This window comes from Abramis brama, assembly GCF_963993115.1.
Source record: "Abramis brama genome assembly, chromosome: 14".
Classification (NCBI taxonomy): Eukaryota; Metazoa; Chordata; class Actinopteri; order Cypriniformes; family Leuciscidae; genus Abramis; species Abramis brama.
The window spans coordinates 18,990,701-19,008,466 of record NC_139976.1 but is presented as its reverse complement, the minus strand read 5'-3'; the positions used below and the strand labels follow the sequence as shown (position 1 = coordinate 19,008,466).

Here is a 17,766-nt window from a genome sequence, read left to right as displayed (position 1 = left end):
AATTCGTCACGTTTCTGCATGAATTATGTTCTCTTTGGCAGCACAACGCACATCATTATTCAAATAAGCATAAGGATTCAACACGCGAATATGATTTCAAGCCTTTATCAAACAGCCAGAAAGACATAAAAGCTTGAAAGTCTCAGTCATACTCTCACAAGTCACAAGCTGTACAGATTTGGAGGCCACATGAACTGGTAAATATAGTTCTAAATAATAGATATAAACATATATTTCTCTCAGTTTGTTGTCTAATCATTTAGTTTTTATGTTGAATGTTTATTTCAAACTGATTTCCATCAGGATCCGGAGTGTTCTGGTTCACACTTTTCTCTCACTGATTTCCTCTCTTGCTTTTGGGATACCCGACGGGATATCCCATCAGTTATCTGGTAAGCTGACTAGTCCTCTTATCCATTTTGACTTGGTTGTCACTGGTGTAGGTTTTGATGATACATAGTTTCTATTTCGCCATAGGAAATGTCAAAGGAAAGATCATTTTTCATCAAATGGAAGGGAATTCAACATACCTGCGGGATAGTGGGAAGCTGGCATCTTGCATACCCACCATGGTTTCATTTGAGCTGTCTGACCCGAGACATAACCTGCACTCTGTCACATTTATATACACATGGGACTTGGGCAATGGGTAATTTTTATTTGATCATCCATTTCAATAAATGGATATTTTAACTATAAAATGCTTTTCTTTACAGCTGTCTTTGTTTTTTAGGGAAGTGCGTAAAGGCTCGGCGCCTTTTCTGAAGTATTACTACACCTTACCTGGGAACTATACGTTTAAATTGAGCATTGGAACCAATAACCCCCAACATTCCAGAATGACTGGGCTGTACTCTGTAGATTTGACTGTGTTAGGTGGGCGCATAGTCATTATCGCTTATCATCAATGTTCTGATTTGACTATTTATATATTACCAGTGGTGTTAACGTGTCAAAGATTCTTTTGTTTTTCAGATGCCATAAGGAGCATTGAATTGAGAGGACCTTTAATTTATAACGTGGACGAAAGCAGCAGTCTGTCCTTTCTTGTTGGAGGAAGGTAAAAATGTACTTCAACAAAGTTTAAAAAAAAATATTTGGAAAGTCAGTTGATTTCTTCATATAGTGTTTCATTTTTTTCTATCACATGTGATGTGTGTAGTCCTCCTGTTTGGATGTGCTGGAGAGTTTTGTCTGATTGCCAAACTCCTAGTCCAGCTTCCTGCAATTTAGTCAGGCTCTACGGGAACATATTCAATCTGAACTACACCTTCACATCAGTAGGAACATATTGCTTAGACCTGAGTGTGAGGAATAATATCAGCAACCTCCAGACATTCTACGACATCTATGTCCAGAGCAGCCGTAAGTATAGTACAATTCTCTACAACATTTTTTTTAATCAACTGGAAACTATAAGTAGTGAGTCACTATAAGTAGTGAGTAACTCCTATAAGTGGAAATCCTTGTTTATAGAGTGGCATAATTGGAAAATATTGTGGCACAAATGAAAATTCAGTTATAATTTTCTCACCCTTATGTCGTTCCAAACCTCTGTGACTTGTGGAACACAATATGATTAAGCATAATGTCCAAGTTTTTCCTTTGCATTCAGTGAAAGTGAATGAGGACTAGAGACATTATCAAACATAATGATGACAGAATTTTTTATTTTGGGTGAACTGTCCCTTTTAATACATGGAAAGCTTAGCCATGTGAATGAGCATGACCATTAAAAATCAGTTTGAATCCTGATACTGTGTCTGACCACATTTGACGCACAACAGCATGGTCTCCAGCGTATACCTTTAGGCCACTTATTGTCCATTCATGATTCATTCATCTTCAGCATAGAGAAGACTGAATTACCCAATATTACAGCACAATGACATTCATGTTTTCAAGAAAGCTTTATGACTTTTAAACATGTTGAAAATGAAAATGACAGCCTGAAAATTAAGTAATCATTTACTCTCCCTGGTGTTGTTCTAATGCCATATGCTCTTCTTTCTTTTATCGACAACAAAAGGAGAATTTTGTCCTGCTTGCGAATAGCAGTGAATAGCGACCAGCACCAAGATTTAAAAAAAAAAGAAGCAAAAGTATCACAGAATGATCCCATGCGACACATGCCTTATATTCCAAGTGTTCTGTGGGTATACGATAAGGTTTAGTAAATGCCTAGAAATCCCCCCCAAAAAAGTATCGTTGCATTTTTTCACTGAGTCCAATATTTCGGTTTGTTTTTCACTAATCCCTATTGCATACCCTCAGAACACTTGGAATAATGAAGTGAAGTGACAAGTATGATAACCCATACTCAGAATTTGTCCTCTGCATTTAACCTATCCAAGTTTGTGCACACATTACGAGCAGTGAGTAGTGGGGGGTTAGGTGCCTTGCTCAAAGGCGAATCGACCTGTGACCTTCAGGTTACAAGTGTGACTCTCTAACCATTAGGCTAAAACTTCCCCAAAATATAAATATAAAGCACGTCACATATTATTCTGTGATACTTTTTAGTTTGTTTTTTTTAAAAAAAGCTTGAGGCTAGCCTCTTTTCACTGTCATTATATGGACAATTATATTTTTTATTTTTGTGGTTCATAAAAGAACGAAGGGCATACAGTAATGGAACAACACCAGGGTGAGTAAATTATTTTTAGGGTGAACTATCCTTTTAAAGTGGCAAGCATTAATTAGCTCTAAAAAAAACATAGAAACAACATCTTTGTTTCAGACATCGAATCTGATTAGTCGAGCAGCATTCCAGCAACACTGGGACTTTTTACTGTTTGTGTCACTAAGCTTATCTGTGTTTGCATATTCCAGACAGACTGTTGCTTTATGTATCAGTTGTGGGGATTTAGGTGCGTTCATGCTATGTCGGAATAACCATAATTACGAGATTCTGACTTGTAAAATGCAATCACTTCCTCGTAGAACTTGACCACTGCAATATTCTATTCTAAAAAACAAAACTAAAAAACAATTTTGATTTCATGGTGACATTGCATCGTTAAAGGAACACTCCACCGTTTTTTGAAGTAGGGCTTATTCACCTTCTTTCCTACATTTAGATAGGTGGGCAAATGCATTTTTGTCTCAGTGCATGCATTGTTTTAGTTTGACAGGGTCGGCGCTAGCTTAGCTTAGCATAATGAATGGAATCCTTTGTTGCCAGCTAGCATGTCCTGAGTAAAAGTAATATTAAAAAAACAAAAAAAACCACCTAATTACTGCGTATTCACAACGAGTACAAATAGCGATGCAGATTAACACTAGATGATTTCCTAGGTAGATATTGACTTATATATTGAGGACTATATTAGGGGGAAGCACGGGCGAAGCACTGCTACTTGGGCGTGATATCTCTGCGCCCAAGTAGCAGTGCTTCGCCTGTGCTTCCCCCTAATATAGTCCCAAGTCAATATCTGCATAGGAAATCGCCTAGTGTTAATCTGCATCACTATTTGTACTTGTTGTGAATACGCAGGCCACAAGAAGTAATTAGGTGTGTTTTTTTATTTTTTATATCACTTTTACTCAGGACATGCTAGCTGGCAACAAAGGATTCCATTCCTTATGCTAAGCTAAGCTATTGCCGACCCTGTCAAACTAAAACAATACATGCACTGAGACAAAAATGCATTTGCCCACCTATCTAAATGTGGGAAAGAAGGTGAATAAGCCCTATTTCAAAAAACGGTGGAGTGTTCCTTTAAGACATGCTGCATTCACGCCATGTCATAATTACCATTATTAGGAGATGACAACCCATGATGTTCTACTCTGAGCTTTTCACGTCCTCGGACTCAGAATTATGTGTTTCTAAGTGCAACACTATTAATGCCACAATGGCTGTGTCCGAAAACTTAAAAATGCTGCCTTCGGAGACTGCATTCCAAGTCCAGAGACTGCATTCCGTATCCAATGTAAGCTTCACTTCTTGTCTTCTGAGATACCTTCATCTGATCGATTTTTGAAGGCAGCATAGATGTATCCTTCGCTGCCTTTGATGTCCCACAACCTTATGTTTTCCATTATGTGACAATTGAGCTAAAAAAATAAAGATTGCATCTGAAAGATGCCTTGCTGGTCAGTTTGTGTGTAAATGTAAGTTTTTTTAGCTGAGGCTGACACAGTCACTCCTCTTGTTTACTGGATAACGGGTGAGCCAGGGTATAGCAGTAGCTCAATATTATAGCCTACATAAACAACTAAAATCTCTATGCAGTAGTCAATGAGTGGAGAGTAAACATTATGGGCCCTATCTTGCACCCAGTGCAATTGACTTTGTACACCTACGCATGTATCATTCCTATTTTGCACCCGCGCACAGCGGACTTTTCCCTCCACAGACGCACGTCGTTAGGAAATGAACAATTCCACCACTGACCAGGAAAAACCTAGTCTAAAGTCAGTGGCGCGTTGCGCATGTTATTCATATTCTATTTTAAGGGCGCATACTTGGCCATAATCAATGTAGCGTGTGCACAACGCGCATACACTTTGCTTATCTCATCTACACACAGACGCAGCAGTTCTCATTTTTAGAAAACCATACATTATTACAAGGAAAAATATTAACACACGAGGGAAATCATTGTTGTGTCCATGAAGATGTGAAAAAATAGGCATAAATCTAGCTTACACATTTACCCAAATTATTATACGCCTGTTTAACCGAAGCTAATTTGGGTGTGTTTCTCCATCCCCAATGTAACTTCTCTGTCTTTTACGGCCCTGACGATAACGTCGGTCTCCTCGGCTGTGAAGCGCGCCCGGCAAATCCGCCGTTATAATAGCAATCCGCCATGGAACAAGCGCGCCTGCTCTTAAAGGGAATGTGAGATGTCGCTCTGATTGGTTTATTTCACGTTACGCCCAAACCACACCTATGAATAATGAAGCTACTTCAGACCAACCCATTTTAGATTTGCGTCGGGCGCAAGAGTCATTTATCCCGCCGGTATAATAGCAACAGCACCCAAGACCTGCCCACAAAGTTACTTGCGTTTCGCGCTTGATACTTGCGTTTCAGATTGTTAAAATAGGGCCCTATGAATGAAACGAGCGCAAATCAAAGCCGCATTGCTGTCTACGCGTGCATCTCTCAGAAATCAGAGCTTGGCAAGAGTAATATCAACTCAAATACTTCATCATACACATGTTCTACTATTTTATTTAAAAAATTTTAATCTCCCCGAACTGGCAAGTTGTGGCTGACAGAGATAGTACAGAGAATTCAACTCCTATGCGACCAGCCCTGGCCTCTCCCGCTGCGCAGGGACCTCTTCTCTCCAGCGCGCGGGGAGATTATGGAGTGTTACGGGTTTGCCTGTGAGGGCGATTGAGACTATTCAGAATGCGAGAGTGGCCTCAGCGTACCCTGCATATGATCAGAAATGGAATGTGTTTGAGTGATGGTGCGCACACAGGCACATCATCCCTTTTCTCTGTTCTCTGGAAGTTATCTGGAACTTTTGGATGAGGGTTTATCTTGCCGCAATTTCTGCGTGTCATGTGGGGATTGACAAGAATAACATAGGTCAACACCCGCTCGTATGCAGGTTTATGAGAGGTGCGCGGCATTTGCACAGGGTTTCAAAGCTATTGATTCCGCTATGGAACCTGTCTGTGGTCCTTAATGCACAATCTCAACCCCCTTTTAAACCTATAGATAGTATTGATTTAAAGCTCCTTTTGCTAAAGACTGCTTTATTATTGGCTCTTTTGACCACAAAGCGGGTTAGTGAAATTTATGCTTTGTCGGTTCATAACTCCTGCATGCTGTTTGCTATGGATTATTCAAGGGTGATTATTACAACTAATCCAGCATTTGTGCCTAAAGTAAGCGAGTCAGCTCTCCCCTGTAAACAGGTGGATTTACTGGCTTTCCATCCGCAGCCTTTTTCCTCATCAAAAGATGAGCGGCTTCATTGCTTGTGCCCTGTCTGTGTATTATATTGGGTTATAATGGCATGGGTCTCTGTCCTCCGGAAGGGCTATGGGCTCATTCTACCAGAGGTATGGCTACCTCATGGGCACTATTTAAAGCTACACTGTGTCATATTTTAAGTTGATTTTTAGCAAAAAAACACGTTGTTATTTCAAAATTACATGTTCTCATTCATGTGTAATCACTTCAACCAACTAATTAAGTATTCTCGTAAGTGTATAATCTGCCATTTAGAATACATGTGAGCGAGTCGCTCGAATGTCGGAAGCCATGTTGCGCATCCATCTTGAAAATACATTAGACAAAGAGGGACATACAAGCTTCGCCTTTCCCGTTTTTACACCGTGACGAATGCGAGAGGGAGATTTGCTCGCGTTTGCCGGCAGATTTGAAATAATACGGCCACCGTAGGAGTTAAAACGCCTTCGGAATGGGAGGAGCTAGAAAGTAATATTCAGTTGGTAGTCATATACAATTTCATCGCTAGATGGGAGTAAATCCTACACAGTGTAGCTTTAAGGGCGTTTTGGTTCAGGACATGTGCGGCAGCAATAATAAGAAATTTCTGTCGTGAGAACAGCTGATGGACACCATGCTGCGTTGTCATGGGAACATCCCAGGTTAAGATAATGAGGACATTTTATTGTCTTTCATTGCTCCCTTCCCCAAGTGCGTTCCAAACGGCTACATAATGGCACGCAAGTGCCGTGCTCGCTCCAAAGTCCACAATTCAAGGGCTCTGCCCTTCAAAGGGAGTAGGGCATGGGGATGCTCACTTCCGTTTGGAATTTTCCTAAAATGTCAGCTGCTTAAGTTTTCAGATGTAGCCAATGGATCTGCAGAGATCAGGTGGTAGTCAGTGAATGAACCTCCAGTTTATTCAGTAATGAAACATTTTGTTGGTTGGAAACATATTGACTGTGTCAAATTCTTTAACTTTGTTTAAAACTTAGTAGCCTAGAGCACATACAACGTAACTGGCAATATTGTGTCTAAAATGTAAGTTACAAAATATTAGCTTCTTGTTTATTTGACTATTTGCTGTATACAAATGTTATCACTATTGATTTTGCTGTTGGCTGAATAGGCTGTGACTCGGCCGTCCAGTCCCATTTCCCACATATATTGTTTTCTATTTTTCTGTTATACATTCAATCTCACATGTAAATATATTTTCCCCTCAGCTGTGAGTCTTCTCTTCATTTTGCCCTGCGCTGCAGTGATTGTTGCTACCCTCATATTCATCTCTGTGTCAGTGTGTCGTCCACGGCAGCAATCCCTCATGTCTAAGGCACTGGTGAGTGATTCACATCAGGAAAGAGAACAAGAACAGAGAACAATGTGAAGATGTTTATATTTTTTGCACTTTTTTGTGTAGATAGCTTTAATTAAGTGTAACATTCAGGTTTGTCCACTAGAGGTTGACATACACCAGAAAGTATTTAAGCCTTTGTCAGAGGATTCTAAATTATCCTTCAAGTAACTAGTCCATGCTTCTTTCTTCCTTTTGTGGGGGTGAAGTTGTATAATGTAGGCTATTCTCTTAAAAATAAGCTATGAGTTAAAATATTATTTTTAAATTAGAAAAACATTTCTGTCTCCTAGGAGTTTTTTAAAAAAAGCATTTATAAATTAATTTAGTTTTAAAGGTTAGATTAAATAGTTGTTGTTGTTTTTTTATTATAATATCTCTATTAGTTACCTTTACTTAGTTCAAATAAGTGTTAAGAAATAATTAAGACCGATTACCCCTTGAGTAACTGCTAGTTGTTCAGACTAGTTCTTACACACTCTTAAAAAATAAAAGTTCCAAAAGTTTTTTTTTTTTTTTGCAGAGATACCATACAAGAACCATTTTGGTGAACAGTTTTTAAGAGAATTATTGTTTTCTTAGTGTAAAGACCATTTTAATAAAGTACCTCTTTCCATAATATAATCCAATGGAAAGGTTCCATGGATATTAAAGGTTCTTTGTGGAACCATTGTTGCCATATTTTTAAGAATGTAAGACATTTAAGTTCATGCAACTGGCCAGGAAAAAAAAACTATTTTACACTGTTCAGAATCATATTTTCATATTTAAAAAAAATATTATCATATTTTGTCCTCAATCTATTTACTTTTAGTAGTTTTTATTATTATTTTATACTTTTCCAATGAAGGTTTTTGTTATGCAGGTCAGGAAATAAAAAGTGACAGGTGAGCACAGCCAAAACAGCAGAGTGACAGTTTGTAATTATGCGATTTTTATATCAGATTATATACCGTATATATGATCTGAGAGTAGATGTATTTAGGTGTTGTTAGGAAATATAATAATTGTAATTTTTCTTTTTGTCTGTCTTCAGGTGGCAGATAGGAATTATCTCTCCTTCACAGACATCGAGCTGCGTGTCAAGGATGCAACCATCCCTTTATAGGGCAAGTCTCCTGCTTCTGAGACAAATGAAGCCCTGCCTCTTCTTCATCAGCCTGGGGCTTCCCACAACACCCAACCCTGTTAGTCTCACTATGACCGCCACAAACTAAATTACATTTGAAGTATTCCTTTCCTTTTGATCCATCTTTCATTGTATGAATTTCATTATTTTGCTACATTGTCAATCTATTTACATTTGAAGCTAAGATCCTATGAATAACCCAAAACAGAACCCATGAAAGCTTTTCATTTTGCTCATCTGAATCACTCTTCTGTGTCGACGTGAACACACTACACTGTAAAAAAAAAAACAGTAAAAAAACGGCAATTTTCTGGCAGCAGGGGCGCCAGAAAATTTCTGTTAAAAAACGGAAAAATACTGTAAAAAAATGGTAATTTCTGTAAAAAACTGTATATTTAACATTGGATTTCAGTAATATGATATAATGTTAATTTACCGTCCTATTGAAATATTAATATCTGTTTTGTACACTGATAACCACCAATCACAGCAGTGATGAGAGTCACATGATCAATCAAAGCTCAACACAAGCACTTCCAAGAAAGTTAATACTATTATATATAGAAGCTGCACAGTGTCATTCACACAAACATTAAACACCATCATGGTAACACATGAAATTTTAAAAATGCAATAAACATTAATTTAACAACATTAAATGTAACATAAACCCCTAATGTACATAACTGATTAGAAAAAACGAAGAAAACTATGAAGAAACAAACATAGTTATTTCAACAAAAATACATCAAATGTGAAGTGTCACAGGGAATTGTGGGAATGTCAATTTACGGTTTTTCACTGTAAATTATACAATGAGTTGTTTTTTCACTTTCAAAAACTGTAAATTTAACGGTATGTTACAGTAAAATTAAATGTACCGTTAGATCTATCACAGTTATTTACCGTAAATAGTACGGAAACTTTCTGTTAACCAATTAACAGTTTTTCACTGTAGCATTTTTACAGTCTTTTACCGTTAAAATTACGATCATTTTTTACATCCTTCCTCTTTTAGGTCATACTTGAGTAGGTTTCAAAGTTCCACTTCATGAAGGTTCCATTTGTTAATGCAAAACTCCTCGAGATCCTAATGGATGCTGACATTGGTGATGAACCTTTTAAAGTAGGAAAGTACATAAGGTTAGAGGTACATCATATTTCTATGAGTGAGAGTTTCCAAGACCTAGAGCTCTTTCTGCTGGAATGAATGAGTCTGACCTGTATATTCCTGCTGTGATGATCAATGACATTTGCCATCTGCACTGTGTGGTACCAGGAAGACAAGAATTACAGCTCCACAAGGGACTGCACAATATCTCTGTAGGTTAAAGGCTACAGATGAGCAATGCATCATACGTCTAATAACTGTGCCCTTCAGCTCAAAAGTAGCCGAGGCATTATTCTTGCCCTTGGAAGTGTAACGGGAGTCATATGTATGTGGAAGGACTTGAAAATGTTTTTTTACAAAAGTTAAGCAAAGATTCGTCTCTTTTTTTTTTTTTTTCACGAGGACACAGTCGACCAATTAGTACAACCCTTCGCCTACACACTGATTTATCATAACTTGCACTACGGTTCAAAATGTTAGGGTCAGTAAGATTTTTTTTATATATTGAAAGAAGTCCATTATGTTCACAAAGGCTTTATTTATTGGAAAACTGTAATACCGTAAAAACACTAATACAGTAAAAGCAGTAATTTATTTATTTGAATACAAAAATACAGTAAAAGTAATATTGTGAAATATTATTACTATTTTAAATAACTTTTCAATATTTTAAAATGCAATTTATTTCTGTGATGGCAAAGCTCAATTTTCAGAAGCCATTCTTCCTTCAGTCTTTAGTATCACGTGAGCCTTCAGACATGATTCTGTTGTGGTGATCAAGAAACAGTTTCTTTTTCAAAAGAGTTAAATTTGTTTGATTAATAGAGAGTTCCAAAGAAGACTATTTATTTAAAATGTTGAAAATTTTGTTGCATTATAAATGTCTTTCACTTTAATGCATGTTTGCTGAATATAAGTATTAATTTCCTTTAAAAAAATGTCTGAACAAGAGTGTAATTATCTTGAGGCGTGCTGTATTTTAGGAAATGAGACCGTTGTGGAACGCTTTAGATCTAGCTATTGGAGATAATAAAGTCATCAATAAATTCAAACCTTTGATGTGTCATAATTTTTTTTTTTTTACTCAGAGAATGAATTTATTTTTAATCAAGGTGCTTCTAACATATATGTTTTGTATTATTAATAATTTATGACTGAATTTTAAAATGATTGAATTTTACATTTTAAATAGATTTTAAACAGCTATGCCTTTGAGACCTCATCAGTATTTTCACATAAAACCCAATAATTCAATTTAGAAAATTCAATAAACACAGTGTCCACCTTTATGTAATTAAAAAAATCTAATAGCGACAGCCTCATGAAAAAAAAAAAAAAAAGCATTCACAATCCTTTGAAATTATTATTATAATACTTTTAGCGGTAATGTTTTAAATGATCCAATTATGTGTTTATAATTCTAAACAAATATTAAATATGTCACTCTTCCTTATTCAGATTAATGCTGTTTTGCAAATTATAAATCATAGCCAGTAGTAAAATTATTTCATAGCCAGAATCCATTATCTACTTCCCTTCAAAGCTCATAATGTTGATGTGTGACTGAAATGCATTTGGCAGAGAATGAGTAAACCGAATTATTTAAAGTGTTAATCATCTCAGGGATGAGAGCTGTGAGGAAGCTGGAGATTTTCTCTCCCTATAGGTGAAGGTCACAGAGATGCAGCTGTTTTCTTTCTAGAACCCAGAGACCTTCTCAATATCCCCGGATAAAAACTGTATGCGCTGACCTCTTATACCAGCCATTAACTTTTTAATGTCATGTCCACCTCTCTAAAGGTCATTTTCTTTTTTTAAATAGTTTTGTTTGTCCAGTGTTGTGAAATGTCCCTCTGTGACACGAGCTTTGGCTTGGGACTGATCTTATCCCTTAAGACAGGCTAATGCCCTCTGAGCCACCTGTCCATCAGAACGGTGTGATTACATGCTTTCCTTCCACTTTTTGACCTCAACCACAGTTATATCTGCAGAGGTTTGATTCTCATTACATACTTTTCTACAGTATATTTGGGTAAATTTGGTCAAAACAAATATGCCACTGCCACAAACAAGAATGTGCAAATGAACAATGTCTTTGTATAGAAAATTGCTGCCTATTACAATATTATATGTATTTATTGGTGTTGGGAAAAAAAGAGACTATAAACCACAATAGAAAAAATAGCAGAAGAACAAAAAGATTTCAACACTATTTTATTTTTCATTGGCAATTACAGGTCAGCAGTGTCAAGCAAACCTTGAATAATTGGCACAGTAAACAAAAAAGGCTTTTCATTCAACAAAATATGTGTATCTTGACATTGCATAAACAAAACAACACTAAATGACATATCTGATATAAAAGCAGGGTATAAAAATATGATAATATATTCAAAGAAACTGACCTTGCAACATAATTCACAGTTCATTCATTGTCTGCAAAATATCTGACAGTGTTAAAGCATTCATAATCTTCTTTGGACAATGGGTAATTCACTCAGCGAAAATGGAGATGGGCTTTAGACTCTAAAAAGAGTTGATTCTTAATATTTTTAAATAAATATGCATTTATAAGAACCTATGACAGATTTTAAAAAGATTGATGGTGCTTTAACCACATTATTTGCTCTGGTGGTTTGTGCTAATGCTAAACAGGCTAACTGTAAAAGTAATCTCAAATGTGGTCTCCCTCACCAAAGTCTAAATTTCAGAGTAAAGCACAAGATCTTCCTATATAATACCTGACCTTGTTCTTCAAATCAAAAACGTGACTTAGGCTTAACGCAGCTATATTCTAACAGGATAAGCAAGTGTGTGTGCTTTTCTGTAAACCAACAAGGTGACATGGTAATGTACCATGGAGTATCATGTAAATACATGGTTCATAAACATGACGATCATTCATTTACATGGTATTTATCAGAGTGCCATGGTAGTACCATCTGATACAATACTTTCTGTAATGCCAATTTCCTTTAGCCACAAATTTGTCAACTGAATATATTAACTGAATCTTTATCTGTATGTTGCAATCGCTCCAAAAATATTTGAATATATTGTTGATTATTCTTAGAACTATTAGCTCCTTCTTGTTTGAGTGATGAAGATAGATCTTTTTGAGGATGAAAAGGATATCATATTGCTCACAAATATCCACAAACACTTTTAATTGTCAAACAGCCGGTCTTCACATAGCTCCAGCTGCAACTTTGAGGCTCCTCCGAACACCTCGATGTCACTGTCGGTCCAGGCCACCACATTCCCAGGCATGTAGGATGAGCAGTTTGACATGGCGATGATATCCGTGGAGCGCAGGACCCGATCCCAGATGTTAAAGTGGCTCAGCTCCCCCACAAAGGCCTGGGTGGCATCAAAGCGTCCCCCTACTACATCCTGTTGAGGCCATAAACGACAGGCCTCGTTAAGACAACAACAATATCCCCTTTTATTCACTCTTAGAGCATGTGCATGCTAACTCTATGACATTGTTTGCTGCCTGAGGTCAAGTTTTATTTAAAATGTAAAGTTCATGAGTCAGTAACATTATTGTGCAGGGATGGCATAATATTACAGCTAGGTCTGGGAACTGCTGTATCAGCTCTGCTTATGTTCTCACCTGCTCTTGGCCCAGGATGAGGACTCCTCCAGGCTTGATAGGGTGCCAGGGGGCCAGATTGTCTCCTGAACCCAATCTTTGGCCATCCTGGTAGGCTTCCCAAAGCCCATCCCTGGTAGTCCAAGTGATGCAGACATGGTGCCACCTCCCATCGCTCAGTGATAGAGGTAGTTGCACCACCTATTTGACAACAGGAGGTATTAAAAACAGTTTATCAATATTAATAGTGTATCAATTATCAATTCTTTTGTGAAGCACAAAGTGAGATCTTATGCTTCTGTTTTCCACACAAGGAAAATGGATGGTGATTTACACTGTCAAGCAACAAAAATAGTCATATGAAGCTGTACAATTGCTTTTTATGACAAACAGACTGAAATGTAAAAGGAAAGTTCAACCAAAAATGCACCAAAAATTCTTTCATCATTTACTACCCTTAAGTCATTCTTCTGTAGAACACACACACAAAAAAAGATATTTGGAAGAATATTGGTAACCAGACCATGTTGCCATGTAACCAGACCAAGAATGTTGGTTTTTAAACTGGTGAATGTTGGTTAATAATCTTCTTTTATATTTTACAGAAGAAAGTTGGAATGCCAAGAGAGTAAGTAAATGATGACAGAATTTCCATTTTTGGCTGAACTATCCCTTTAAGTCATTGTACACGGATAATCTTCCTCTCAAATCGCATTTACAGTAGTGTTTTTTAAACTTTCCATGTCGTTTCCAAGTCACGTGGCTCCACCTCATGCAACACATCTAGACACTAGTACTAGTACTAGTACTTTTCTTTTTTACACAATTGGGAATGGGATTTCAAAGCTGCAGTGGATAGAGAGATTATAACAGTGAAAAATTATTTTAACTTAATCTGTTTTTCAGAATAACAACTTTTATTATATGTTTTTTCTTTTTTTGGAGCTTGGCGATATAAATCACCATCCACTTTCACCAAATCTTTTGTGTGTCACAGAAAAACAAAAAAATGATGAATGAGCAAATGATAACAAGATATTCATTTTTCAGTGAACTGATTGTAAAAAAGTAAGAAAGACATTTCTATTTTTAGTAAATATACATTTTCTTATGCACTTATCTATGCTGATGATTAAATGATGACTAATAATCTGCAATTACAGATTACTGAACATAAGTGTCCTCATAACATTCGATGCCAAGCTTTCTTTTCTTAATACGTCATTTCTTTACCTTGTCATTGATGAGCAGTTCTATGGGGTTATGGCCCCATTCGATCAGTACAATCTCATTTGCCTGTCCAGGCACTCCGTAGGAAAACGGGGTTCCAATGCCCGGGCTCGAACCAGACTTGAGCCACATGCAGACAGTGAAGGCGTACATTTCTGGTAGGCTTTTCTTTACTTGCCCAAAAAGGTAATTTGTGCGAAGAGGAAGAGAGATTTTGAAATTCTCTGGTGTTTTGAATCCAGCTCCTCCTAAAAGCCAAAAAGAGTGATTTACTATTGCATCATCTCTGGAATATTGCAGAAATATGGTGACTGACCACAAAACAACCTGATTACCCCTCGGCCCTAACTCTTTCAAATCAAACATTAAGAAAAATGATGTGGACAGCTATTATCAAGACCAGATTTTAATGTAGAGGAAATAAAGAAGCGAACTGTATCACTATACCAGATGAATATGGTAATATACAGTAGCCAGCATTTGAAGTGGATCAAAAAAGTGAATCAAAGTTGTCCTAAGACAAGAACAGGTATTGTTAAAATTCATGTATAACTTTGATAAAAGGTTTTGATCCACTTCAAATGTTGACTACTGTATATCGGATATATACCTGTATATATTTTGTAGGATAGAACAGTGTAGAGATCAGACAGGAAAGCATGGGGTGGAGAAAGAGGAACGCGATCGGCAAAGGACCTCGAGCCGGAACTCAGGTCGCCGGATATACTGTATGTCTCTATATGTCGGACCGCTGCCCACAAGGCTATCAGGCTTGAATTTTTGAAATTTTTGAAGCACAACATTTGAAATAAAATGTTACAACACTTTCCAGTCTCTTATCCTTCGGAAATAAGAATGAGTAGAGAACGTTGGAGTGTTTTGTGCAAACCTTTCTCCAGTTCAGAGATCCTGTTCATGAGAGAGTTGAGGGTATTGTCCGTGCGCTGGCGATGAGCGACTGTCTCATTGTATAGCTGGGACTTCTCATCCTCGAGCTCATTGACCTTCTTCAGCAGTTGATTCTCCAAGTCCCCCAGTCTACGCTGCAGAAGATTTCTCAGCTCATTAGGGAAAGAGACACCAGAGATATTGGCTCGCATTTGCTGTTGCTTAGGAAAGAAAAAAAAACGACAAGCATTGGATTCCTATTATACAAAGTTTCTGTATTCTGTACAATTATACAGAATTACACAAAGGCTTTTTCTCTGCTTGATAGAACCTATTCCGTTCAGAACTAAGAACAATACAAGGAAGTAAAACTCTTTTGTACATAATCCAGTTCATTTTCTTTCTTTCTTTGTACACATTATTCTTCTTTTTAATTTTTTTAATTTTTTTACATCAATATAATATTTTATGTCCAGGACCAAGTTGATCATTTTCAAGTTGAAAAATGATCATGTTTTTCCATTCACAAATCAAATTTAGGTTTCAAGCATCTTCTTTAACAGTGCTGATTCAAGGAAGTCAAAGAAATCAATGTCATTCTTGGAAGAAAAGTCATACTCTGCTTTGTAATTTCACAAATTTTTTGTTTCTTAAAAATAATGAAATGCTCATGATAATTACTTTTTTTCTTCCCCCTAGTATTCCTCTTTTCATATTTTTTAAAAACAGAAATAAGATGCTTTCATGGCCAAACCATCACATTTTTTGCATCTCTGTAAATGCCTTCTTGAAGATACACCATGTAGGATAAATAAAAATAAACAATAAAAACATGTAGACAAATTGTACAAAAATGAATGAGGATCGTGAGGATATGGTTTGAATACTTTTAGTGACACAGGGACACTGTAAAAAGATCTAACCTGTCCTGCAATTGTTACTTTAAAGAGCTATTTCGGTCACACTTTAGATTAGGGTAAAATTCTCACTATAATAACTATTAACTACGACTTTTGCCTCAATAAACTTCTTATTACTGCTTATTAATAGTTAGTAAGGTAGTTGTTAAGTTTAGGTATTGGGTAGGAATAGGGATGTAGAATATGGTCATGCAGAATAAGGCATTAATATGTGCTTTATAATTATTAAACAGCCAATACACTAGTAATATATATGCTAATAAGCAACTGGTTAATAGTGAGAATTGGACCCTAACTAAAGCGTAACTGCTACGCTATTTCTACCTGATTTAATTAGTTTTGTTGATATATATATAAATTAATATTGGTTAATTATATGTTGGTACAGTGATGTTAAATAATAGTTTTAACTTTAATTGAAATGTAACCATTATTTTTTCAGTAAATACACATATTTTTCAGGAATTCATTTGGTTTGCATTTAATGGAAATGGAATACATAGTTTTGCTCATTTCTGGCTTCACAGGTAAAATATTTGATTAAGCAATTTACCCTAAAACACTAACTAACTAAATTAACTTCCCCCAAAACTGTAGTTTGTTAACAAAAACTCATTCAGTGCCAGATAAGACCACTTTCATGTGAAAAAATATCGAGTTAGGGTTAGCTCCATCATTTCACAGTCAGATTAACCCCTAACATTTAAGTGGCATTGACACGTTCCAGACATTTTGTCGCGTGGGGCATCATAAGTAACTTTGCCGTTTGTGGTTAAGGGATAGATGCGTACTAACTAATGAGATAATCCCTGTAAATCTTCAACGCCTCCACATAGGCTAATTACCAAAATAGTCGTGGCAGAGAAACATCCAGCACAACTGCTTTTAGTCATTTAATCTCGTTGTTTACACGTTTAAAACACGGTAAAGCGTCAAAATTATATGTTACTTAAACTTATATATGACTCTCTTACCTCTAGGTTTTCCAGTCGATCCTTCAGACCCTGCATGGTTTTTCCAAGAACGTCAATGGTGTCATTTGGATCTTTAGGGACATCATCCATCGTGTCCTTATTCATTTTCCTAAATGTTTCAGAGTCAGACTCGCATCGTGACAGTTTAGACGTCAACTCTTTAATTGTTCCTAAATGATTGACAATTGTCTCCTTCTGCTGTAAAATGATCTCGCGAAGTTGCATGACCGTGTTTCTCAGTTCCTCCTCTTGGACCGATGAGCTTTGAAAAGGCAGAGACTGCACGGGGCAACTTGTATCCTTGTCAATGGGGACTGCAGTGCATAGAAAACGCTCACCTTTTTCATTTTGTCCATAGACAATTTTGACACACGTCAGTGCATAGACGCATATTAGTCCGGCGATCAGATGAAGCATTTTGTAGTGATGTTGTAACAGGCGCGCGGAGAGGTTTAATAATCTGTATAAGAAGAACGTATTGTGTTGAATCGCAAAACTTACCTTAAACTACACATACCGAGTAAAAGATTTCCATCGGTGGATATTATTAATGATCCCCTGCCCTTTGAACTACTGACTCGCGCTTCAAGCGCTGGTGCTGCTGACAAGAAGAGCGTCACAGTCAACAAATGAACTTCAACGATT

The 17,766-nt window shown here is 36.8% G+C and overlaps 2 protein-coding genes across 2 annotated transcripts; one reads left to right on the top strand and one right to left on the bottom strand.

Annotated features, from left to right (window-relative positions):
* Positions 1 to 189: 189 nt before the first annotated feature.
* On the top strand, positions 190 to 8,382 carry tmem130 (transmembrane protein 130; the record flags this gene model as incomplete). Its single annotated transcript, XM_084135733.1, has 8 exons — positions 190 to 197; positions 304 to 392; positions 478 to 649; positions 734 to 876; positions 976 to 1,060; positions 1,163 to 1,365; positions 7,147 to 7,259; positions 8,326 to 8,382. 8 exons carry the CDS (start codon positions 190 to 192, stop codon positions 8,380 to 8,382), a joined length of 870 nt encoding a protein of 289 aa, XP_083991859.1.
* Positions 8,383 to 11,711: 3,329 nt separating this feature from the next.
* On the bottom strand, positions 11,712 to 17,766 carry nptx2b (neuronal pentraxin IIb). Its single transcript, XM_084134848.1, has 5 exons — positions 17,122 to 17,766; positions 15,229 to 15,448; positions 14,343 to 14,587; positions 13,131 to 13,310; positions 11,712 to 12,907 (listed from the first exon to the last, which is right to left on the bottom strand). Exons 1-5 carry the CDS (start codon positions 17,536 to 17,538, stop codon positions 12,680 to 12,682), a joined length of 1,290 nt encoding a protein of 429 aa, XP_083990974.1. The 5' UTR covers positions 17,539 to 17,766; the 3' UTR covers positions 11,712 to 12,679.